This window comes from Sceloporus occidentalis, unplaced genomic scaffold (assembly GCF_023333645.1).
Source record: "Sceloporus occidentalis isolate IW3139 unplaced genomic scaffold, rSceOcc1.0.p SCAF_10, whole genome shotgun sequence".
NCBI classification, from domain to species: domain Eukaryota; kingdom Metazoa; phylum Chordata; class Lepidosauria; order Squamata; family Phrynosomatidae; genus Sceloporus; species Sceloporus occidentalis.
In genome coordinates, this window is record NW_028316990.1 from 31,516,149 (window position 1) to 31,541,390 (window position 25,242).

At 46.4% G+C, this 25,242-nt stretch overlaps 1 protein-coding gene across 1 annotated transcript; it reads left to right on the top strand.

The window, feature by feature from the left end:
• Positions 1-24,733, top strand: LOC149306349 (uncharacterized). Its single transcript, XM_089476788.1, has 6 exons — positions 1-203; positions 6,181-6,273; positions 6,901-6,966; positions 10,727-10,776; positions 12,983-13,040; positions 24,337-24,733. The coding sequence occupies exons 1-5, from the start codon at positions 144-146 to the stop codon at positions 13,020-13,022; spliced, it is 309 nt and encodes a 102-aa protein (XP_089332914.1). The 5' UTR covers positions 1-143; the 3' UTR covers positions 13,023-13,040; positions 24,337-24,733.
• The last annotated feature ends 509 nt before the right edge of the window (positions 24,734-25,242 follow it).

The following is a 25,242-nucleotide window of genomic DNA, read 5'->3' on the forward strand; positions in this document are numbered from 1 at the left end:
TCCTCGAGTCCAGAGCCGTTGAAGGGAGGAATGAATGGCAGGTGTGTTCTAAGGCCGCGGAGCTCTCTGATTGGCTAAAGCGCGCCGGCCGGCCTGTCTCCGCCCACCACGCTTTTCAACGCCGAAGCGGAGAAGAAGGAAGGATGGCAGAGGAGAAGGCGGTTTTCTGGCTTGCTCTCGGCTTCTTCCTCTGTGGGACTCCGGTGAGTGAGTCACTGAAGGAAGGAAGGGGACCGAGACCTCCCTTGGTCGCCTCAGGCAATGGGAATTCAGGGCCAGAACCCATTTGGAGGCCTCGAGAAGGGACCCTCTAGGTCAAGGGCTGATATATATATGTGTGTGTGTGTATATATATATATGCGCACTGTATATGTCAATTCTATTATTATAATATATATATATATATATCTTATGTTTAATATACGTATATATTATATATTATACATATATTATATTTTAGTATATTATATATATATTTCTTATATATTGTTCATATAATGCTTATATAACGCTAATATTATATAATAAAATACTAATTATAAAATAGAAAATTATTATTATTTTTATTTTATTATATCCCACCCTTTCCCCAAAATAAATATATATATATATATATAGCTTATTATTATTATTATTTTATATCCCACTTTTCTCCCAATGCATACATCTATAATGCTAAATATATAAAATAAAAATTATTATTATTATTATTTTATTATATCCTCCCTTTTCCCAAAATACATATAAAAATGCTATTTGTGTAATGTAAAATTATAATAATTATTATTTTACTATATCCTGCCTTTCCCCCATATATATATATATATATATATATATCTAATTATATAATGTAAAATTATTATTATTATTTATTTTATTATTTCCTGCCTTTCCTCCAATATTTTCTTATATCTCAACTTTATCCCAATATATATATATATATATATATTGCTAAACATATGATGTAAAATTATTATTATTTACTCCGCCCTCCATAACTGCCATCCGCCGGCCTGAGAGGAAGGAGACTCCGCATTCCATAACTGCCATCCGCCGGCCTGAGAGGAAGGAGACTCCGCATTCCATAACTGCCATCCGCCGGCCTGAGAGGAAGGAGACTCCGCCCTCCACAACTGCCATCTGCCGGCCTGAGAGGAAGCAGACTCCGCCCTCCACAACTGCCATCTGCCGGCCTGAGAGGAAGCAGACTCCGCCCTCCACAACTGCTATCCGCTGGCCTGAGAGGAAGGAGACTCCGCCCTCCACAACTGCCATCCGCTGGCCTGAGAGGAAGGAGACTCCGCCCTCCACAACTGCCATCCGCTGGCCTGAGAGGAAGGAGACTCCGCATTCCATAACTGCCATCCGCCGGCCTGAGAGGAAGGAGACTCCGCCCTCCACAACTGCCATCTGCCGGCCTGAGAGGAAGCAGACTCCGCCCTCCACAACTGCCATCTGCCGGCCTGAGAGGAAGCAGACTCCGCCCTCCACAACTGCTATCCGCTGGCCTGAGAGGAAGGAGACTCCGCCCTCCACAACTGCCATCCGCTGGCCTGAGAGGAAGGAGACTCCGCCCTCCACAACTGCCATCCGCTGGCCTGAGAGGAAGGAGACTCCGCCCTCCACAACTGCCATCTGCCGGCCTGAGAGGAAGGAGACTCCGCCCTCCACAACTGCCATCCGCTGGCCTGAGAGGAAGGAGACTCCGCCCTCCACAACTGCCATCTGCCGGCCTGAGAGGAAGGAGACTCCGCCCTCCACAACTGCCATCTGCCGGCCTGAGAGGAAGGAGACTCCGCATTCCATAACTGCCATCCGCCGGCCTGAGAGGAAGGAGACTCCGCCCTCCACAACTGCCATCTGCCGGCCTGAGAGGAAGCAGACTCCGCCCTCCACAACTGCCATCTGCCGGCCTGAGAGGAAGCAGACTCCGCCCTCCACAACTGCTATCCGCTGGCCTGAGAGGAAGGAGACTCCGCCCTCCACAACTGCCATCCGCTGGCCTGAGAGGAAGGAGACTCCGCCCTCCACAACTGCCATCCGCTGGCCTGAGAGGAAGGAGACTCCGCCCTCCACAACTGCCATCTGCCGGCCTGAGAGGAAGGAGACTCCGCCCTCCACAACTGCCATCCGCTGGCCTGAGAGGAAGGAGACTCCGCCCTCCACAACTGCCATCTGCCGGCCTGAGAGGAAGGAGACTCCGCCCTCCACAACTGCCATCTGCCGGCCTGAGAGGAAGGAGACTCCGCCCTCCACAACTGCCATCCGCTGGCCTGAGAGGAAGGAGACTCCGCCTCCACAACTGCCATCCGCCGGCCTGAGAGGAAGGAGACTCCGCCCTCCACAACTGCCATCTGCCGGCCTGAGAGGAAGCAGACTCCGCCCTCCACAACTGCCATCTGCCGGCCTGAGAGGAAGCAGACTCCGCCCTCCACAACTGCTATCCGCTGGCCTGAGAGGACGGAGACTCCGCCCTCCACAACTGCCATCCGCCGGCCTGAGAGGGAGTTCACCAGTCAGGTCCAGCTCCATCAGGACTAGCCTGGAAGAAGGAAGAGCCCTCCCTCCAGTCCATCTGCCTTGGTCCAGGCCTTAGAGGGAGAGAAGAACCACTGGACCTCATCCCCTTTCCCTCCATCATTCCCTTCTCCTTTTGTTTCGTGTCTTTTAGATTGTAAGCCTGAGGGCAGGAACTGTATGATTAAAAACAATAATTGTAAGCCGCCCTGAGAGCCATTAGGGCTGAAGGGCAGGATATAAATACCTAAATAAAAAATAAATATATTATTATTATTATTATTATTATTATTTTATATCCCACTTTTCTCCCAATACATACATATATAATGCTAAATATATAATATAAAATTATTATTATTATTATGATTTTATCATATCCTCCCTTTCCCCAAAATACATATAAAAATGCTGTTTGTGTAATGTAAAATTATAATAATTATTATTTTACTATATCCAGCCTTTCCCCCATATATATATATATATATATATCTAATTATATAATGTAAAATTATTATTATTATTTATTTTATTATTTTCTGCCTTTCCTCCAATATTTTCTTATATCTCAACTTTCTCCCAATATATATATATATATATATATATATATATATATTGCTTATTATATAATGTAAAGTTATTATTTTCTTACTTCCTGCCTTTCTCTCTAAATATAGTGCTAATTTATATGTATATGTGTAATATACAATGCTTAGAAATATGTGTGTGTGTGCATAAGTAATATATTATAGATCATATATATATACACACATATATACACATACACACACACACACATGATGTTCCTGCTGTGTGCTTTCAAGTCGTCTCTGACCTATAGCAACCCTAAGGTGAAGCGGTTTGAGGACTGGAGTATGACTCTGGAGAACAGGGTTCGAATCCCATTTGTCCATGAACTGCATTCTCTCTGCCTTGGAGGATGGCAATGGCAAATCCTCCTTGAAGATAAGAAAACCCCATGAAAGGTTCATTGTAGGGTTGCCATAAGTCAGAAATGGCTTCCAGGCCAACAACAAGGCAAATCTATTCCAGGGCAAGGCTTGTTCAGAGGAGGATTGCCATTGCCATCCCCTGAGGCTGAGAGAGTGTGACTTCTTGCCCAAGGTCAACCCAATAGCTTTCTGTGACCAAGTAGGGATACGAACCCAGGTCTCCAGAGTTGTAGCATAACACTCAAAACCACCATCGTCATCCTCATCATCACTATTTTTGGAAGTGTGTCTCTCGCATGTCTGTGTGTGAACTGCCTTTGTCAGCCTCTGTTTATGGCGACCCTATGAATGGGAGATCTCTCATGCTCTCTGTCCTCAGGAGTCTTGCTCAGGCCTGGCAGATTCAAGGCAAAGGTGGCATCTGCTGTCTAGGGTGCATCCACACTGTATAAATAATGCACTTTGACACCACTTTTAAGCGCTGTAGCTCCTTCCTGGAATGTGTGGTTTTATACAAATGTGTGGTTTCTTCTCTGCCAAAGATTGCTGGCGCCACACAAAAGTGCACATCCCAGGCACTATGGGGATGGAGCCATGGCGGTTAAAGTGATGTCAAACCACAGTTTAGACGCAACCCTGGTTTATCCACTGGAACGATGTTCTTCTACTTTCCTTCCCTCCTTCCTTAACATTGTTTTTCTTTGTGAGTCATGGATTGCCTAAAGCAAGACAGCTTCAATTTAGTCATTTTGGCTACTAGAGGCTTGGTTTGCTCTAGGATCCATTCATTTGTCTTTTTAGCAGCATCTGGAGAACGCTTTTTCCCAGCGCCACATCACACATGCGCTCACGCATATATGCACCCCTACCTGAAGGGACTTCTTCCCTGGCTTTTTCATTCCATTTGCCAGCCTATTGCCCAGATCATCTAGCCAATTGGGTTTGAGAGATTGCGGAATCCAAATTATTGTGATACAGCATAGAAATTGAATAAGTGAAGTGCAGGGATGCTGTGTGCACATTCACAGCACATGCCTGCCTCAGAAGCGGACGTTCTTTGGAACGGACCTATGGCTCAAACGCAGTAATGGAATGGCAGCAAGATTGAGAGCCTATTGATGGGTTTTCCTTGTTATTCAAAAGGGACACTACAGTAATGAATTCAAGGCATCAGCAGGACAGTTCAAAGTTGTGTGATATGTACCAGCCAAAGACGCTTTTATCCTGTTCAAATTCTGCTTTTCAGCCTCGCCTGGTAAAAGTCTGCAGCCTCAGAGGAAGGCAAGGGCAAACCCTCTCTGAACAAATCTTGCCAAGCAATCTCAATGAGAGATCCACCTTAAGGTCACTGTAAGTCAGAAACTGCTTGAAGGCACACAACAACGACAACAGCAGTTTGTCTGCATTCTGTTCTCAACAGTGACCACCCAGTTAGTTCTGCAAACCTTACACAGGCGGGTTACAGACGGGCAGGGGAAGACGTCTTGAAGGTGTCTTCCCCTTAATACGGAGCCTCCAGACCACCTGCCCCGGGGGCGTGGCTAAGGTGGATGGGGCTTCCACACTGGGGGTAGTGAAGACGCCTCACCTGGGGCCGTTTCTTACCCGCAGCTTCCATACCGCCGCCTCGCAGGACGCTGCAAAGAGAGAGGCAGCTTCCGCACGGGCGGCCAAAAACGCGGCTTTTTTTTTTCTTTTGCCGGCTGGCGGATGTGCAGCTGCGCAGCTGCGGCGGTCAGCACTGGCGGCAGAAAGCGTATGGGCACATTTAAAGCGCCCAGACCCCTTTAAACTTTTTCCCCTGCCCTACCCAAGAACAAAGGTGGCCTCCTGCCAGCTGGTGATCAGCTGGTGTTGGCATCCTTGTCCGCTTGCACGTTGCCAGTGTCATGGATGCCTCCTCTCCTTTGGTCCCCGCGCTCTTGCTGAATCTGCAATGCACAGCCACAGCTGTCACTGCTGCCACCGCTGTCCCCCTGCCATCCCCCATCACCTCCCTTGTACATATGTTAATATTTAAAGTTTTAGCGTTTTTTTATTGTTAGGTGAAAATGGTGCAGGAATGTGTGTAGGGGTTCACTTTAAATTCCAGACTTTCCACAGTTCTAGCAGCGCATGCGTACATGTTGCTCTAGGGTTAGGGTTACGAGCATTAAAATAGAGTGCAGCTGTGCTGCAGCTTCCACGTCTGCATGGCATCTGACGCTCTAATTAGAGCCTCGGTGCAAACTGCGCTTGTTCCAGGACCCCGACTCGGAGCCTTTAAATGGGCAACTTAAATTAGCGGCGTAACAATTCTGGCGTACCGGTGCAGCAGCTTCCAGACGGAGATGCGCAGCTGCGCAGTATACAGAAAAGAAGCGGAAAAAAGCGGCACCTTTTTAATGCCACTTCTTCCCGCTTGGGGCGTGCAGGCTGCGTGTTCATGGCGGCATTCAGGTAAGGGTCGTCTAAAGGCTATACCTCCATGATGTCATGAGCACACCCCTTTTTGCCCGTCTGTAACCCGCCACAGAAAGCATAGTTTTCCTTACTTGGTGTTTGGAGGTATACTTAATGGAAATGCGCACAACTGGTTATGAGGATGAAGCACTTCTCGGAGTCAGATGTGGTTAAAAGTATCGGCTCAGTATCCAGATTTGCTCCTATTCCTATGTTCTCCTTGCCAGCTTTCATGATGAAATCCTCCTCATTCTTCTTATTATTACAGACGTCAGACTCCATCAGCTGCACTGACAGTGAAGAGCTGGACCAACGGCAGCTGGAAACAGCAGACCTACGTCAGGAGGTCCGGAGGTTAAAGGTGAGTCCAGCCACATCGAAGGTAAGCATGCTTCTGAGCATATTCTTGGTGCCTGTCCACTAACACTGCAGAGACAACCTTATTTTGTGCTCCAGCTTCCCTTGTAGGGATTTATGGAATATATAATCCAGAATAGATTTACCGCCACCAAACTCTGGGATTATAAGAGCCAGTGTCTAGTGGCAATGCTTCAGTTTATAAATGGTTGTAACTTCACATTTTCATGGAAGAGGCTCTAGGAGAATTCTCAGCAGTGAGGAGAAAACGACTTCAATTATTTGTACTCACATGCAAAGATAAAACAATCAAAGGATTTACATGCCTAGTTTACAAAGATTGAACTGGGTTATTCTTGACAAACAATCTGTAGCACCTTTGAGACTAATTGAAAGAAAGAAGTTGGCAGCCTGAGCTTTCATAGATTTGAGCCTACTTCTTCAGATGCATTTGGTGGAGTGGAAAGCCCAAGGACAGTTCTATATAGCATTCTGTGTGATTGCAACAGGACCAAGGCAGTGCCAAGGGTCGTGTGATACAGTGCTGAAACAGGACATCTTCAGAAGGCATTGCCTGGATGGATGACACAAGGAAATAGATTGCAATCTCCCTTTCTCTCTTTTCTCCTAGTCTCTTCTGAAAGAGGTAGAGAGCAACAAGAAGTCCATGGAAGAGGAGCTTCAGAGACTGAACCAGGTCAGTCAATGGTTAAATGGTTGGATTGAACTCCTTGGTTTGATTGACTCCATTGTGCAAATAATGAACTGATCAAGTCACACTCGCAACTCATGATGCTAGAACAGAATTGCAGCATTATAGCAGAGCTGTCAGTGAGATTCTCTGGGTGTAACCTCAAAAGAAGATGTGAGTTTTACAAGTCCTGAACCTCTCCGCTTTGGAGCACTAAGGTCTTTTTCATACTACACAATTACACCACTTTGATACCTCTTTACCTACCACGATGTATCCTATCTAGTCCTGGGATTTCTAGTTTGGAGAGACATTGGAGGCCTCTGACAGAGAATTTTAGATGCCTCATCAAACTACAAATCCCAGGTCTTTGTAGGATAGATCCATGGTGATTAAAATGGTATTGGACTGGTACAAATTGCATAGGGTGAAAAAGAGATTTGGGGAGAGAATTCCTGTCTTGCTCAGCCTCCTGCCTCTGTTGCCCTTTTTATCCATAAAATTTACCCTGCAGATGAAATTTTAAAATGACTATCATCTCATGTCCAGCCCTTCCTTCTCCATATTAAACATACCTAACCCCCTCAGACATTAGGGCGTGGTTTCCAGATCTCTGATCGTCTTGGTGGGCAACGTGGCAGGGATGTAGCTAGGATTTTAGGAAAGGGGGGGGGGTCCAGACTAAGTGCCACCATTATAATGGGGCTTGGGTGTGGCGGTGCAGCAGCACACACCATTCATTTTTCTAATGGAAGGGGGGGGTCCGGACCCCAAGAACCCCCCCCCCCCCTTGGCTACATCACTGCATGTGGGCATGTTCAGTAGCTACATTGTGCTGAAAAACAGGGTTGGTCCTATTCAAGGATCATCAACTGAGCCCTTGAGCTCTGCCTTCTCTGGATGCTGGATTCACTTCCGCCTTTTCTTTGCCTCTGCTTGTTGAAAAGCTCAGAGGAGGCTTTGCTCTTTGGGTTGAATATATGCTCAGTATTCTTTTCTTGTAATTACAGCCAGCAGTTCAAAACATCCCTAAGCAACTGCAACATGTGACATGGTGGATCATGCACCAAGACACTTCTGCAGTCTTCTGGCACATGCATCTTAATGGATGAGAAGCCCACACACTCATCCGCCCACCCAGAACTATAATTTACAAAGACCCAGGAGACTGAGTTGAAATCTATAGAACAGCCCACTCAGTACTTTCCCTATGTTTTTCTGCTGTGTGCTTTTGAGTCATCTCCGATTTATGGAGACTTTCAGGCAAACCTATCCTGGGCTTTTCTCGGCACGATTTCTTCAGAGGGGTTTTGCCATGGCATTCCTTTGAAAGTAAAAGAGTGTGATGTGACAAAGGTCACCAGGTGGGTTGCCATGGCTGGGTGGGGATTTGAAGATGGACTTTATCATAGGAGGCTGCCAAAGGGAATTGCAGCAGGACAGTAGCATCTGTGGCCATGACTCATTATGCCATATCTGTCCTATAGTTGCTTCATCTTCCATCCATCCCTAGAGCGCTCCTTTCCATTGATGGGGAAAACCTGTCAATGCCTCCCAGTTGTACTGCTTTTCCACGATTGCTTTCCATGTGATAAGTGCTTTGGGCTGCAGTTCCGAAATGTGGGCACTTACATCATGTGAACAGGCGTGATTATGCTCCTTTTTCTCCTCTTTCTATTCCCAAGCAGGCTGTTTTTCTCCCTGCTCCCATTTCTCCCCCCCCCCCTTTTTAAACTGAATCACTTGCTATGACTGCGCAACTGATGCTGGGAAGGTCCTAGGGCAAGAAGGCAGAGCTATGAAGGCCGACATGCAGAAGAGAGAGCCTGGGACTATAAGGAGCACCATGGCACTTTTGAAGTACTGTGTGAAAATAGAATCGTAGCGCTGGAAGAGACCCTGAGAGCCATCCAAACCAACCCCTTTCTGCCATGCAGGAAGACACAGTCAAAGCATTCCCTGTGACAGATAACCACCCAGCCTCTGTTTAAAAACCTCCCAAGAAGGAGGCTCCTCCACACTCCAAGGCAGCGTATGCCACTGTCACACAGCTCCCACCGTCAGGAGGTTCTTCCTAATATTCAGATCGAATTTCTATTCCTGCAAAATAAGTGTCCCAAAGATCAGTATGTTTGCATTTCCTACACTAACTCAATTGTGGTATTTTAGCAGCCTGGGTGACAAGTCCTGGAGTCCTTGGGTCTTTTCATACTACGCAGATATATGACGATTCCACTTTAAGTGTCTGGCATTTGCAGGTAAGGAAGGGGCACTTAGACTTCTCAATGAGGCAGCTCAAGTGTCTACAAGTCACAAGTTCCCATAGTATGGAACCATGGCAGTTAACGTGGAATCATCATGCTGTAACTATATAGTGTGAAAGGGCCCCAGTCCAGCACCAAAACTGCTACTGGCTCATTTACAAGTCGAACTGCAGTTCCCATAATGTCCAACCAGCATGGCCAGCCCTACTATACCCACTGCACCACACTGGATCCCCAATGACCTGAATTGTACCTCTTTCCACCTTGGAGTGACCCGCCTGTCATTTTCTTGCTCCCTCCCCGATCTCAGAAGGCCCTGGGCTTCCTCTCAGAGAACCGGAGTTTGCACAACAAGCTGCAGGTGGCCGAAGTGTCCCAACGGCAAGCCCACAGTGCAGAGCAAGATTACGAAGAAGTGATCTGAAGATCCGGGGATCTTGTCCATCTGAGAGTCTATATAGCAAGAGGACTGGATTATCTTGATTTTGTAGGAAGTAAAGAACAGTTTTAGGCTGCATCTGAACTGCAGAAATAATACTGTTTGATACTCCTTTACTATGGAGTTTATCACACAGGGTTTAAAATGGGAAAATCCCACAAAGTCAGGATCATTTTCATACAACGTTACGCATTAACTCACACAGAAAATGGACAAATCCTGCAAAAGCGGGGTCGTTTTCACATGACGTCGGGGACATTGAGCATTAATCCAGCATTAACCCACACAGAAAGTGGACAAAATCAACTGCTTTTTACTTTCCGGAGAATTATTTTCGCATTAATCCTCAATGCTCCCGATGAGTCGGAAAACGATCCTGATTTTGTGGGATTTCCCTGGGATTTAAATCCCGTTTCTGCATGGGATTTAGGCACTTAGCCTAATGTGATAAACTCCAACCATGGCTCAATGCTATGGAATTCTGGGATTTGTAGTTTTGTGAGATATTTAGCCACTTCTGGCAGAGAGCTCAGGTGCCACAACAAACTACGAATCCCCGAATTCCTTAGCATTAAGCCATGGCAGTTAAAGCAGTATCAAACTGCATTACTTACTACTTAGTCCAGGGATTCTGCTCTAAAAGGTGAATCAGCCCCAGAAACGATAAGGTTGGTCTTCTGTCTTGATAGGGATGGTGTGGACGTCTGGATGTTTTGGACTCGAGACTCCATCAGCCCCAGCAAGCCTGGCTAATGATCCAGGATGATGGGAAGAGTAGTCTTAATAATATCTGGGGCGGAGGACCCAAGTTCCCCAGCCCTGCCTTAGCACTTTAGGCACTCCTTGCCAAATAGTGAGTCAAGGTGACTTCAGTTTACTCAGGCTGATCTTTGTGTTGGATCTTTTAAGTTGCTATGGATTAATATAAGCTTTCCTTGGAAATAGGAGCAGCAGTGGCAAGGTAAAAGGATTCTGCGGATCGGGGGGATAACCTTACTAGCAGGGTTAATTTTTTTTCCACTATTGAAATACTAAAATCCTCCTTCTTTCTGTTTTTACCCAGAATGCCCGTAAGGTATTAAGTACCTCCTGCCCATTCCCAGAGGAAAAGAGGTGAGAAGAGCTTTGAGGAATAATGCTTGGCATTTCAATACACGACTTTATGAACGTATATTTATTCATTATTGTTTATTATGTATATATAGTCTTTCCTCCAATGAGTTCAAGGTAGCATATATAGCTCATTTCCTCCTTGATTTGCTCAAGGTGAGCCATTTAGATTCATGGCTCAGTGGGGAGCCATGTCCATAGTACCCAACCCTGGATCTCAAAGCACTTTGTATAGCATACCCTCCAACGTTTCACAAACAAAAACCGGGATCCGTGTGGCCAACCAATATCAGAATGTGGTCCAGGTGGTCAAAGTTATTATTCAGGAAGAACAGAAAACTGCAGCAGTTTGCTTTTGCCTGAGCCGACTGTGAAAGACAAGACTCCATTGCACTTCTCCTCTCTGCTGAGTTTCTTTAGTGCAATCTACTTTTCCGCTTTGAGCTCAGTTTGCAGTATTTGAAGTAAGCTAAGGACAAAGGGGCAAAATTGGAGGGAGAAGAAAGAAACTGGGACGTTTTAAAAGCATCTGGAAAAGTGGGATGGAAGGGGATTAATCGTCTCTGCCAATTTGGGACGGTGGAGAGGATGGTATCGATTCTCTCAGGAATCCTTGCAACAGCCTTATAAGATAGGCTACCCTTTTATTTTATTGTAGGCAGTGAGGTAGGAGCTTCCATGGCTTTGCTTACAAGGTTGCCCAATGATTTTGTAGATTGGTTACACCAGCAGATGATTCTTAAAATATAATAAAATTATTTTTGTGGGTTTTTCGGGCTATGTGGCCATGTTCTAGAAGAGTTTATTCCTGACGTTTTGACTGCATCAGTGGCTGGCATCTTCAGAAATTTCGCCTGCATCTGTGGCTGGCATCTTCAGACGTTTCACCTACATCTGAGGATGCGAGCCACAGATGCGGGCGTAACGTCAGGAATAAAGTCTTCCACAACATGGCCACATAGTCCGAAAAACCCCAAAAAACTATGGACGAAAGCCTTCGACTTCACAAAATAAACTAAAATCTGTTCTTTCTGAAAAGAGGTGACAGTCAGCCCGAAGCGGACAAAACAAAGAGGCCCACAGAAGCCTCTCTTCCATCTTCAGATCTTGTGGGCTTGTTGATAGCAGAAGCAAATGAACTGTTGGAACCCGTGTCAATGTCTAACACTACAAGCCTTTCATTCCCACTTCTTGAGAGATATAGGACAAACTAATGGGTTATTTCTGGGGGGGGTGGGGGGAGAGTGCCTTTTCTATTAGGTGGCAATGAAGATGCCAGCTGGCTTGTTCTAGGGTGAACAGACATGCCCTAACCAAGGTGGTGAAGTTGTATTCCTTATTGCTAAGAGGTCTACCCATAGCCATAGTAGCACCTTTGAGACTAACTGTGCAAAAGAAGTTGTAGTATAAGCTTTCATAGAGTCAGTCTATTCCTTAGATGGAAGCTTGTGCCACAACTTCTTTGGCACATTAACTGGTGAGGATTTGGGACTTTCTGCCTTCAAAGCATGTGTTTCACCACTGGAAAAAGAGGTTTCTGCTTTGGTTAGTGACGTAGAATAGAAATTACCTTCCTAGCAACACGGGCGCATGCATGCACACATAAACTTTGTACACTTCTCTTTCTACTGCTTCACCTCTGACCATGAGGGACCTATCTTTGTCTTTTCCGCACACATCTACCTCTGCTGTCAGTCTTTGGCATTGTGGTGCAGCAGCAAACCTGGCACCAGCAACCCTGAAATGTGTCATTTTCTCGGTGCTGCTTTCAAGGGCACTAGGGAGAACGTTTCCCCAGTGCTTCTGGTCAAATGGAAAAGGGAGAAGGAGAAATCTTACTTTCTTCCTCTGAGCTTGTGCCGTAACAGAGTCGGAGGAGTAGCAAATAAAGTGGGTGGACAGAGAGAGCAGGGCTGGAGGTAGAGAGGTAGAGAGACAAAAGGGTGGAATTTAATGCAACATTTAGATGAAAACCTGAGCAGAAGAAGAACTTGGAGTGACAATGGTCGTAATATTTGCCTTGTTATCACTTGCTAACATTTATCTGCTGAACCGAAGAATTCTGAATCTTGATCTTGACTAATTTAGATCTTCATTTAGATGTTGACTGAGAAATTATGAAGGTTAATACTGACTTCGCCCTGTTGGTAGTGCATTCTGAGGATAAGATGGTGCTTTCCAATCTGATCTGTTTCCCTTGTATTGACAGCTTTATTACACGACTGGGACAGTTGCCCGGCTGGGAATGAAACCTCAGACTACAAAGAGTGAGTATCTAGTGAACAATTTCCCCAGCAGACAGTTTGTGGGCCAAAAAATGCATCTTTAAAACGCCCCTGCAGAACCAGGAGCCAGGTTCTAGAGAATTTCTAGAAGAGTTTATTCCTGACGTTTCGCCAGCATCTGTGAACATCTCCGAAGATGCCAGCCACAGATGCTGGCTAAACGTCAGGAAGAAACTCTTCTAGACCATGGCCACATAGCCCCAAAAACCCACAAAAGACTATGGATGCTGGCCATGAAAACCTTTGACTTCACAATGACCCATCTGCTATGATGAAGGTTAATGCAATTACAGTCGTCCCAGTGTACACATATTTAGACTTGTGCAATTGCAATAGCATAACACCATCTAAATACGAGTGACTGTGTATGCCTGATCCTCCATACCATCTTGGTTTTGCGCTGGAAATTATTTGCACAAGGATCAATATATTGTCCTCCCTCCCCATTCCCCGGGTTATCAAAGGCTCTTGGGCGGGGGGGGGGGGGGGGTGGAGAAAAAACCGAGATTGAAAGTACATTTGAGATTATTATAGATCAAAGACTCCTCACATCCGAACAATCTGCCAGACCTCCCACTGCTTCCTGAGACAGAATGCCTTTGCCTTTCAGTCTGTTCCTGGGAGTAGCTGAGTGCAATTTTTGCCTCTCAATATGCCTTTTCAATACGAAGCGGGGCTGGGCCCTGCCATTAGGCAAAGGGAGGCAGCTGCCATGGGCAGCTGATTTTGGAGCATCAGTAAAGAGCAGCAAAGTGTTAATTATTTTGGCTACTTTCCGCTCTTGTGGGGGTTTTCTGATTTAAATCCTTGTCTCTGAATAGGATTCCCCCCCCCCCCCATGTGATAAACTCTATGGTTTTGTTAAGCCAGCTGTCCCCCATCATATATCTATGCTTTTCATTTTTTGTGACTAAGTGCAGTACCTTACGTTTCTCCCTGTTGAAGTTCATTTTGTTAGTTTTGGCCCAACTTTCTAATCTATTCAGGTCATTTTGAATTTTGATCCTGTCCTCTGGAGTATTAGCTATTCCTCCTAATTTGGTATCATCTGCAAATTTGATAAGCATGCCTTCTATTCCGTCATCCAAGTCACTGATAAAGATGTTGAATACCACTGGGCCCAGGACAGAGCCCCACTGGACACCCCACTGGTCACTTCCCTCCAGGATGAAGAAGAGGAGCCATTGCTGAGCACCCTTTGGGTTCGGCCGGTCAACCAAATACTAATCCACTGAATCATAGAATTGGAAGAGACCGCAAGGGCCATCGAGTCCAACCCCATTCTGCCATGCAGGAAATCTCAATCAAAGCATCCCCGACAGATGGCCATCCGGCCTCTGTTTAAAAACCTCTAAGGAAGGAGACTCCATTACACTCCAAGGAAGCTTGTTCCACTGTCGAACAGCCTCTTACTGTCACAATGTTCTTCCTAATGTTTAGGTGGAATCTCTTTTCCTGTAGCTTGCATCGATTGTTCCAGATCCTAGTCTCTGGGGCAGCAGGAAACAAGCTTGCTCCATCCTCAATATGACATTCCTTCAAGTATTTAAACAGGGCTATCCTATCATCCCTTAACCTTCTCTTCTCCAGGCTAAACATCCCCAGCTCCCTAAGGCATTCCTCATAGGATATGGTTTCCAGACCCTTCACCATTTTGTTGGCTCTCATTTGGACACGCTCCAGTTTCTCAATGTCCTTTTTGAATTGTGGTGCCCAGTCCAGGTGGAGTCTGACCAAAGCAGAAGAGAGTGGCACCATTACTTGATCTAGACACTATACTTTTATTGAACAGTTGCATTGTCTAGCTCAGGGGTAGGCAACCTTTTTGAGCCGGGGGCCAGCTTGCTGTCCCTCAGACTTTGTGTGCCCAAAGCATATCACAGTTTTCCTTATGCAAAGATGGCCCTGTGGGCACAGGGGAGTCCGATGGTAGGAGTGGTGTGGCTGGTCGTGCGTCAAAAGGCTCATTGAGCTGGATCTCTGCAGAGGAAAGGGCAGAGCAAGTGTGTCTGGGCAAAGATTAGGGCAAAGCAGGTTCTCCTCAGACAGTGCCCTGGTGGGGATGTCTGCTGAATTGCCCCCTTTAGGGGCAATGGCTGCTCCTTCCCAGAGCAATAAGGATGCCCGGCAATGCCAATACCCTCTGGCCAAGTTGGGGTGTGTGTGTGTGTGTGTGAGGGGTGGAGGAGATGTCCAACTCTAGGTGGGGGTCCTTATGTGGGTCCCAGAGGGGATGTAGGGTCAAAGGACTGGTGTCCTCCTCCTCAGGTATTTCTGGAAGCTCCTCTCCTGCTCCGGATAGCCTGAACAGGGAGCACATAGCACAGTGGGGAACCCTGCCAGGACTCCTGTGGGGGTCTTGGCCAGCCTCACTCCACCATCCTGCAGCATCCGTGTCAGCCACATTCATGCCTGCCATTTTGAACGCCCACTTGTGGGCACACCCCACAGGGCGTACCTGTGCTCCCTCCCTCCCTCCCCTTGTGTTGAGTCTGCTACTTCAAGTGCTCTGCTCATCTCTTCATGAGAGACAGTTTTAGCAGCATCTCCGTGTATTTTTCTGCAGAGTGTGCTAAGCTGAGATCTGGATTCGATCCCATCTCCTGGAAAACTAAAGTAGAAATGAGGTCCATAGGTCACCAAGTAGGATGCTGAGTGATGTGGGCCAGGTCAGCATTTCCAACAAGGCACTGCTTTCTGTGCCCACAGAATAATAAAAACCAGTTTCTCCCTCTCCCCTGCCACAGACCATGTGCAGGGCCACTTCAGTTGGTCCGCTCCTGGCCACCCCACCCAACAGGAAACCCAGCAGCCCTCCCTTACCTTACCTTTTCCCAGGTGGAGAATGTTCTCCTCATCAAGGTGTCCTGACAACTCTACACTGTAACCGTTCAGTGCATGACCTAAGCAGATAGGGACACTCTGAGACCTTGGAATTTATGCTCTGCATCCAGTCAAATCATCCCTTTGCAAACAGATTGCCCCCCCCCTTTGTACCACCCTCTTTCTGCAACGTATAAACCTATGCCCAAAAGCCTTTAGTCTCATGTACCCAGAAATAACATGGGAAGCCCCATGCCTGGGAGGGTTCATGGCTAGAGGAGGGTCTCCCCAAGGGCTCAGAGGGAGGAAAGAAGAAATGCCACTGTGCATATGGGAGGCAAGAGCACACAAGGCACCTAGCCCTTGGCTCACCTATGAACTGGCCTATGAACCTGATTCTGGCTTGTGGATGGTGGAGATACTACAGAGCCTTGCAGATGAAGAACTGAGCTCTCTCCTTTTGGTTATTTATCTGCAGAGATAGGAAAGAAATCTTGCCATGGCTCTGCCTCCTTTTGATTCCCAGTTCGAAAGAGAACCAGACTTGGGTTGTAGTGACTGACATATATGGGGTGATTGGCAGGCAACCAGTATTTGTACAGAGAAGAGCATTGAAGAAGTTCCAAACGCGATGTGTGAGAAAATCTTTGCTACAATCGCGTGTCCTGGGGAAATTTCTTTTTAACCCCTGATTTCAGCCTATGTGATACAATCCAGTCTCCTATGTGTGTGCCTTGAAGTCACAAGTATACTAACCGGGTACTTCCAAAGCTCTTCTAGACAGGTGAGGAGGTCTTCCCAGGCAAAACTCTCAAATATCATCTGAATCTCTGGCCATCCCAGGAAGTGAATGCAGTGCAGCAGTGTCAGTTTGCACATCTGCAACCAAAGAGAGATGGAGATTGGTTTTCCAGGGAGGCTGCCATCTGGGAAACTGGAGGCCCTGTTTCACTCTGTGGGGTGACCTGCTGGGCTGGCTGCACAGTCCTAGGGGCAAACTGGTCTCCCTGCTACTAACTGCTCATTTGCCTCCTCCAGGCAGAAGTTCTTGCCTCTCTGCAGCTTCAAAAGATGAGCCCTCTTTTGCCTACCAGCTTGGAACCCAGAGTCCAACAGGGCAGGATGCCCCATCCTTGCCTTTTGGTTCCCTTTGCCTCTCCTTCCACTTTAATGGGAGCTTCAGTCTAGCCACATCTGAAAGGGGTCAAAAGAGGGTTGAGGGAAGGGGCTTTAAGGGTTGAATGGGGGATGGGGGGAGCTGGACTTGCCATGGCGGCGGTGCTGTCATTGTCCCAGATGTGCAGCATTAGTGGCAGCAGGCAGTGAAGCATTTGTATTAATAGTGCATTCTCACTTTCCTTGGCTTTCATCAGTATTAACCCAAATACAGCAAAAGCACTGGCTCGGATGCTGGGACATTCCTGCAGAGCAAGAAAGGAAAGAGTTGTCTGACAAGAAACTGTACTTGCTCCAGGGACACTCTGTCCCTCTCTGGCCAGTGATGATCACAGGGAGGCAGGCTGCTGGCAGGTCAGGAAAGCAACATGGGGTCTGGGAGACATCAAGGGAGGTTGTTTTTTCATGGGAAATGCTGCCCTGGGGGTGGCACAGAAAAGCCTGTGCAGGACTTACATGTTCAAAGAAAGACTGGATGTGGAAGGGACTTCTAGGATGATGTCTCCGGCCTCCTGGCCATCCAAACCATGGAGAGTGGTCATGATGTCCTTCAGGCCCCGGAGGACATCTTGTTCTACTCCACTGAAGAGCAACTCCGTAAAGACCAGGAGCTCATCCCTTAGGCGCTTGACCTGAGCAAGACCAGAGGTGACCAGGGTCACTTTCCAGCAAGCAGGGGCTGTCCATGCATAGGAAGCCCCCCCCCCCCCATCCCTTCCTGAAACCCCTTGAACCCTTCTGCTCCTGGCTGGACGATGTTGTCCCCAAGGAGCTCCAAACATAGCTCTCTCATTGCAGTTCTAGAAGAAGTCGCCCCTTTCTCCAGGTGATGCCTGAACGATGTCCAGTCCACCATCTCCTTGGCAGTTGGGCTTTTCAAAAACTGGAGAAGCAGGGAGAGGAGGAAAGAAGAAGGAAGTTCCGGTGTGTTTGTGTGCATCCAAAAGACAGAGGGCCTTGGCTGGGTGGATGAGTAGGTCAAAAGGGCCTCTCTGGTCCACAGCAGGACCTCCACTTGAGAACCCACAGGACGGAGAGAAATGGGGCAGCTTTCCTTGTCTTTCAGAAGCAGACAAGCCTTTGATCTCAAATAATGAGCCAAGCCCCTAGAGCAGGTCTCTGTGGCAGTGTGTCCCACTGTTCCTAACCATGGACTTTGTGGGGCGTGAGATCCATGGGAAGTCCAGACTGATGGGCAAGGCTTTTTTGTGCATGGCAGGAGCTACTCTGGGGTCACTGGTGAGAGGGGTCTTACCTCAGCCATGAGGGAAAGAGCTGTCAGCTTCTTCATTTCATACTCATCATTCTTGAAGATGGACATGGCCTCAGATAAGATCCCTTGGATCTGAGGGCTAGCACACTCTGTCATGGCCCTGAGGGGCAGAACAATACAATTGGTCATCTTGTACACCTCTCTTAGCACTGGTGGTGGCCACATGCAGCTCCTTGAGATGGAGAGACGCCCCCAGCCATGGGGGAGGATGATGCCCTTGCACTCCAGCAACAAGCAGGCCTTTCTGGGCATGCCAGACCCACGAAGAAAGAGGACCCCCCCACACACTGGGGCTCTGCCTACCTGGCAAGCAGGCGTGTGCCTTGCAGGATGTCTCTGGGGTGTCCAGGACTGTCCAGCCCTCATGGAGCATAGACAGCCCAATCCTTGGTGAGCAAAAATAGGGCCTTGATGATTTCCAATGATGTGCTGGAGACATAGGAAGAGCCCGTGAGTACTGCATCAGGGCAATGCCCACTAGACCCCCACCAGGCTCTTCTGTCCTGGGCACCCCAAGGGAGGTTTGTGTTGTTGTGGCTCGTGTGCTGCGCTCATAACCCTTGTTGGGACATTCCCCTCCAAATGACATGTGGTGTGTCCCATGTGTCATTTACCCATGTGTGTTTCCATGAACCTTCCTGTTCCACAGAATACCTGATCTCCTGGATCTCTTCCACCCCTCCTGCTCAGTGCATGTCCCCCTGAGCTTTTCTTGGGTGTTCACAGATCTTCTGACTGCTATCACTGAAGAGGCCTTTGCCTGCTTCACCACAAAGAACTTGCCCTTCTGAGACCTCATAGGTATCAAGAATGTTCCTTGACCACCCTCAGTGTCACTGCCATTAACACTGGCCTGAGTGTCTTGCTCCTGAGCCTCAATCTGTTTTTTCCTTACAGTCTCTTTCTTTGGTTTTGATTGCAAGTCTCCAGGTTGTTTTAACACGCCTGTTCCTTCATCCACCACATCAGTGCAAGCTCGTGCCTCTTGCACCATAAACCTCTCTGGTGGTTTCCTGACTCATTGAGTCCTTCGTGGAATAATCTCTGTACACCCCCATCGCCCTTACTTTCACTACTTGTCTGCACCTCTGCATCTGCAGATGGCACTTTCTCACTCTCTCTAGTAGTGATGGGTGAGGTCTGTGTACTTCTATGTTCCCTGGAGGTGCTAGGCTGGCCATCTGGCTTAATCTCCGGTGTTTGTGTGTCCACTGAAGTGCTAGGCTCCTCCAAAGTGCCTTGTTGATGTGAATCACTAGGCTGATGTGAAGTGCCTAGTTCCTCATCCTTCACATCCCTGGATGCTTGTACCCCTCCATTTCCAGAGTTTGTGTTAACACCAATGCTTTTAAACTTAACAAAAACATCTTGATTTGGATACACTTTTTCCCACCCAGCACGGGTTTCAAATCTAGCACTCCTGGAATACAAAATCCTGTTCCCATCCATTAGGAACCTGTACTTATTCCTTTCATAGCCCACAAATCGCAGCCTTTTGCTCTTGTGCTCATTCTGTTTCCTGAACTGAGAAGGAATGTACACTGAGGCATACTGACCAAATACTCTCAAGTATTTTAGGTTGGGTGCTCTGCCATATAACAGCTTATATGGGGTTTGATTAATTACACTGCACCATGACCTATTTACAACGTGGCAAGCCGTTCTTGTGGCTTCTCCCCACAAACTAGCCAGTGCTCCAGAATCCTCCAGCATTCAGTCCCTGATTTGATTAATCATTCCTATCCTGCGTTCAGCTAAACCGTCTTCTGCAGGACAACCAGGATTCGTGGTCTTATGCTGGATTCCCTTCTGCCCAAACCATTGCTGTAATTTGTTACAGAGAAATTCCCCACCTCTATCTGTCACAAAAGTGCCCACTTTGTAGGGAAACTCCCTCTCAATGGAATTCACCCACTTCTTGATCATATCAGCAGCCTCACTTTTGGTTTTGAGCATTGCAACGTAAGAAAACCGGGTATGTCTGTCCACAATCAGTAAAGTAAACTTGTTACCTCCTACACTCTTTACTTGATGTGGCCCTGACAAGTCTGCGTGTACCACCTGAAAAGGCCTTTGGGTTACGCATTTGCTCACTTTTGCCACAGGATAAGCCTTGACTTTTACCTTCTTACACACAGCACAGTCAAGGTAACTATTACAGTTCTCTACCCTGAACTCTGGGCATATCTTTTGGAAGTTTCTTAAACCTTTGAAACTTATGTGGCCCATAACTCGATGGAAGTAATGTGCACAACCATCATGCAGTGGCTTATTTGTTACATTCCCACACTGCCCCTGTGCCACCATGTGGTAAATATGGTTTTTCTTTACAGCTTTACCACACACTATCCCCTCTTTGGATACAATCCCTTCATTCCCTTTGAAAAGGATCTCATAGCCATCAGAGGTAAGAGAAGATAGACTTACAAGGTTATTTAGCAGTTTTGGTGCACACAGTACATTATGAAAAACCTTTTTCAAACCTGGGATTAACACACACCCTTGTACTTCCACATTGCCAGAGTCACCATCTGCAAACACAACAGTGTCCACTGGTGCTGGCCTTGGGCTCTGTAGTTCATCCCTGTTAGGGGTCATGTGGTGAGAACACCCACTGTCCAAAATCCAGACAGACTGGTCCTTTTTCCCACTCACAACTCCCTCCACAGAAGTAGCAAGCCCCCTCCCATCCTGGGGCTTCTTCTTATGTGAAGTCTGCCCTTTCTTTGCCGCAGAGACCTTTGGACAGTTCTTTCTCAGATGCCCGGTCTCTCCAAAGGAATAACATCTCCGTGTCCTGCAGACAGCAGCACTCCCCTCCTCGGGAAGGACCTAGGTTGCTTGGTTGGTTGTCGTCTCCAGCTGGTCGCTCCCTTGAAGCTCTCCTCAGAGTCTCTCCTCTGTACTTCCTCCAGGATCCTTGATGCAACAAGGTCCACATTCAAATCAGCTTCAGCTACTCCCTGAAGGTTATACATTAGAAATTCCCAATCGTTGTTTAGACTACTCAGAAGTATGTAGGCTTTCTGGGATTCTTCTATTAGGATGCCACGCTCACTGCACTCTGCAAAGTTGTCCTGCATTTTCTTTAAATGCACAAGCACAGATTCGCCTTCATGTTGCTTGCGGCAGTATAGCTTTCTGCTACAGAGCATCTTAGACAAGGCTCCAGCTGGCTGATTAACGCTTTCCAGTGCTTTCCACACATCAAACGCTGACCTCTTATTTCTGATGTGATTCAGTTGGTTTGGCTCTACAGCTAAAACAATTGCTGCCGTAGCCTTTTCGTCACTAATTGATCCTCATCATCCAGGTCTGGCTGTTTCTTTACATAGTCCCATAAGTCCTGCTCTATCAACAAAGCTTTCATGTAGACTTTCCAGGAAAAATAATTCTTGTCATTTAATTTTTCAAATCTGATGGCCGTTTCCATGTTGCGCTGAGTCGGCGACTTGAACAGACGCAAACAAACACACCAAACAGACTGATTAGAGCAGAGTCCGTGAGTAGACACACTTAACTCACTTCTCTTCAGGACTTTTTCTCTTCAGCCCTCCAATAAGCCAAACACAGCTCACTAGTTGCAGAACTAGATCTCCCACAGCTTCTCTAGCGTTATCCACGTGGCTACTGGGCCCGTAACCCTTGTTGTGGCTCGTGTGCTGCACCCATAACCCTTGTTGGGACCTATGGAAATGATGCGCAGTGTCCACCACGACCACCTGCAGAGTTCAACCACGTCGACAGAACGCCAAGAAGAAGGAATCTGTGAAGATGTCTTCAACTAATAATGACTCTTACAAGTCTTCACTCTAAACGACGGCTTTAATCTTCCTTTGCAGTATTTACAATATAAATATACACAATGTATTGAACATCTGTCTCTAATACACACTATTTACACCAACCAACAATAACACAACCTCTGAGGCAGCCACATTAACACACAACCATCTCACTGCCTCTCATTAACAGACACAGCCCACTTTAGCATTTCTTTAAGTTAGCATCTGTACTTAGTGGTACTTAGAATGAAACTACGTCTCGTTTCTCTTTCACTGGCTGCTCAGCCCCTGAATTCCTTTGCACCTGAATTCCTTTGCTCTCAAGAAGCTCAATTTGCAAAGCACAGCAAGTCCTGAGGCTGGGCAAGGCAGATCTTAACCCTTGGAAGGCCAGCTGAGTGGAGCCAACATAGTAAGGGGATTGCAGGTCCCATCCTCCCTTTGTGATAGTTGGCTGCAGGCTTTCACCAGCCCAAGCTGTACATCTTTGTCTCATGTCTCATGTTTGGTTTTTCTCCTATCGCATAGCCCATCTTCTTGGAAATGACAGCGTAACCATGTTTTTCTTTTCATGTTTCTGGGTGAGATAAGAATGTCTACCCCCCCCCCCCTCCTTTGTACTCTGACCTTCTTGGCTTTGTTAGATGAGCCTCACTGGCTAAGTGCATTCTACCTGAGTAGATTCCATTGCTCTGTTGAAAAGAGAGGTGGGAAGATTCCATCTCCTATCTCTGTCTCCTACTGTTCTGTTTGGTTTTTGGCACTCTGCACATGCTCCAGAGTCTTCTTTCTTTCCCTTCCTAGATGTAAAATGTAAGGAGATAATCAATACCCTCATGTCTCATAGTTATTTTGTTTTGTGTGGTCGTGAGTATGTGACTCAGCTACACTTTCTGGCTTCTTGAACTTGTTTTGTCCCTTGCCTCCCAGAGTATAACCAGTCACTCTTTCTGGCCTCTAAATGGCTGTGCTTTAGAATGAAAGCACCTTTCAAATGCTAATCACTCTCTTCCAGGCAGTTTCAAAAGGTTTTCTTTCCTCTTCTCAGCTCTTCCTAGTTCAGGTTGTTGGGGAGGAAATAAACATAACAATAATATGTTTTCTCTTGCATCTTAAAATCCATCTTCCATCAGTGTCAGATTTTGCTTCCTTGAATTCATGTCCCACAGTGTCTTTGTTCTCTGTCAAGTAGTTGTAGAGGGCCTCCCTCATCAAGCACAGTCTATCTGAATTGATTGCCTTCCATAATTGCTTTGTTCTTTGTTCTTCTGAGGCTGTGAATATGTGACTCCATCACACTTTCTGGCCCAAAGATCTCTGGAGGTGCCTCAGTGACAGATGTTAATTAGATCTCTCTTTCCGTCACCATTATATTATATTATATTATATTATATATTATATAAATTATATATATTATATAAAATATATATATTATATAATATAAATAAATAAATAAATAAAATAAATAAACACCAGCTCAGTTCAAATAACAATAACAACAATCACTTTTCCTTTCTGCTCTTCCCTCCTGTTCCAAGTGTTTTTCTGATTTGTGTTGTTATTTTTCATTGGACAATTAATTTTAGTGCTCCAGGCTGTTTTCTTTTTGTGTTACATTTCACACATTCGACCATCATCAATCAGTTCACCAGTTTTGGTCTTTTGTTTTTGAAGCTATTTTAATGTTATTGCTTCCGAAAGGATGCAATGTTGTTGTCAAGTTTTGTCTTTTGATCAGCAGGCCTAGCGGTCATTGAAAATTGCCTCAGGTGATCTGATTTTGATTTCTTTCCTTTTGTTTTTGTTACGCGTCTTATGTTCCAGTGACACTATTTTTGTTTAAATGATTTTGAGAGTCATTTTGCTGTTGTTGTTGTTGTTGTTGTTGTTGTTTTGCTGACCCAATGGTTAGAGACAGCCTAGCCACATTTTTTAATGAGTTTTTTTTAAGGAGATTTTTGGGTCGCTCCAGTTTATTTTCTTTTTCTTTTTTGTGCTTCATTTTTATTCTTCTTTTGGTTCTCTTTTCAAGAGAAAGTTTTTTGGTCAGTCTAAGATTATGTTCTGATGGTTTCCTTCTTTTCCAAATTTAAACGGTCAAGATAAGAGTTTTATTTTGATCAAAAGAGGGGTGAGACACCTCCTCTTCCCAAAAATGTTAACTGCCCTATAGATGTCCTTCAAGAAGGTCCTCCATGTTTTGCTTACACAACTGTTCCAGACCTGAGCTGCCAGCGATTCCCCCAAAGATGCTTCCAGTCGCTAAAGAGGGGTGAGCCATCATGCTGAGATGCCCAAGTGATCCGGCCTTCTATACTACACTGAACACCTGGGATGACATGCCAGGGTCTTCCAATAACGTCCTCTACTCCAGTGATGAGATGGATCATTCAGGCTCTAGGTCTGATCCTACACACCAACAATGTTGTTCCTGTTACTCTCTCAATGTTCCCACAAAACTACTTGCCACTGGACCCCCTGAAGCAGCATCATTTTGCTCAGTGCTGCCACCCCATGGACCCTGCTTATGCTACCAGGCAAAGCATGAGCACAGTTCAAATCACCTGTTCCTGCAGCAACGTTTTTGTTCTTGAAAGCCCTGACTACTTTCAGAGGCCCTGGTCTACTCTGATCTTCCTCACTAAGCTGCTTGAGCTCCATGGACACTGCTCACGCATCCTGGGTGTGTAAACACAAACTGATTCAATTGGCCTCCTCCATGTTCCAGAGGCCTCCCTACTCCTTACATCATCAGCCACCAGCACACGAAGGTGCTAGTCCACCATTTTGTTTGTCCGCTCCAGACTGGAGTCCGAACTTTTCTAAAATTTTCTGTAATCCAGCTCAAATTTGGTGGACATGTTGCTATACACATTCTACACCACTACACAACCTGCACAAAGATTCCTGGACATTGGCTATTGATGCCACCTTGATCCTAGACTTTGCTATACACTACCTCAAACCCTTTTGGACAGTGGTCTATGGACTCAAAGATCTCCTGGATGTGCCTTTCACCTTCTAAAGCTCATACATGCTTGTGTTTTAATGTTCTTTTGATTGCTGTTGAAATATATGTTCATGCAAGTTTATGTTTTGATGTCTCTTTAGTTTAGTCATGATATCT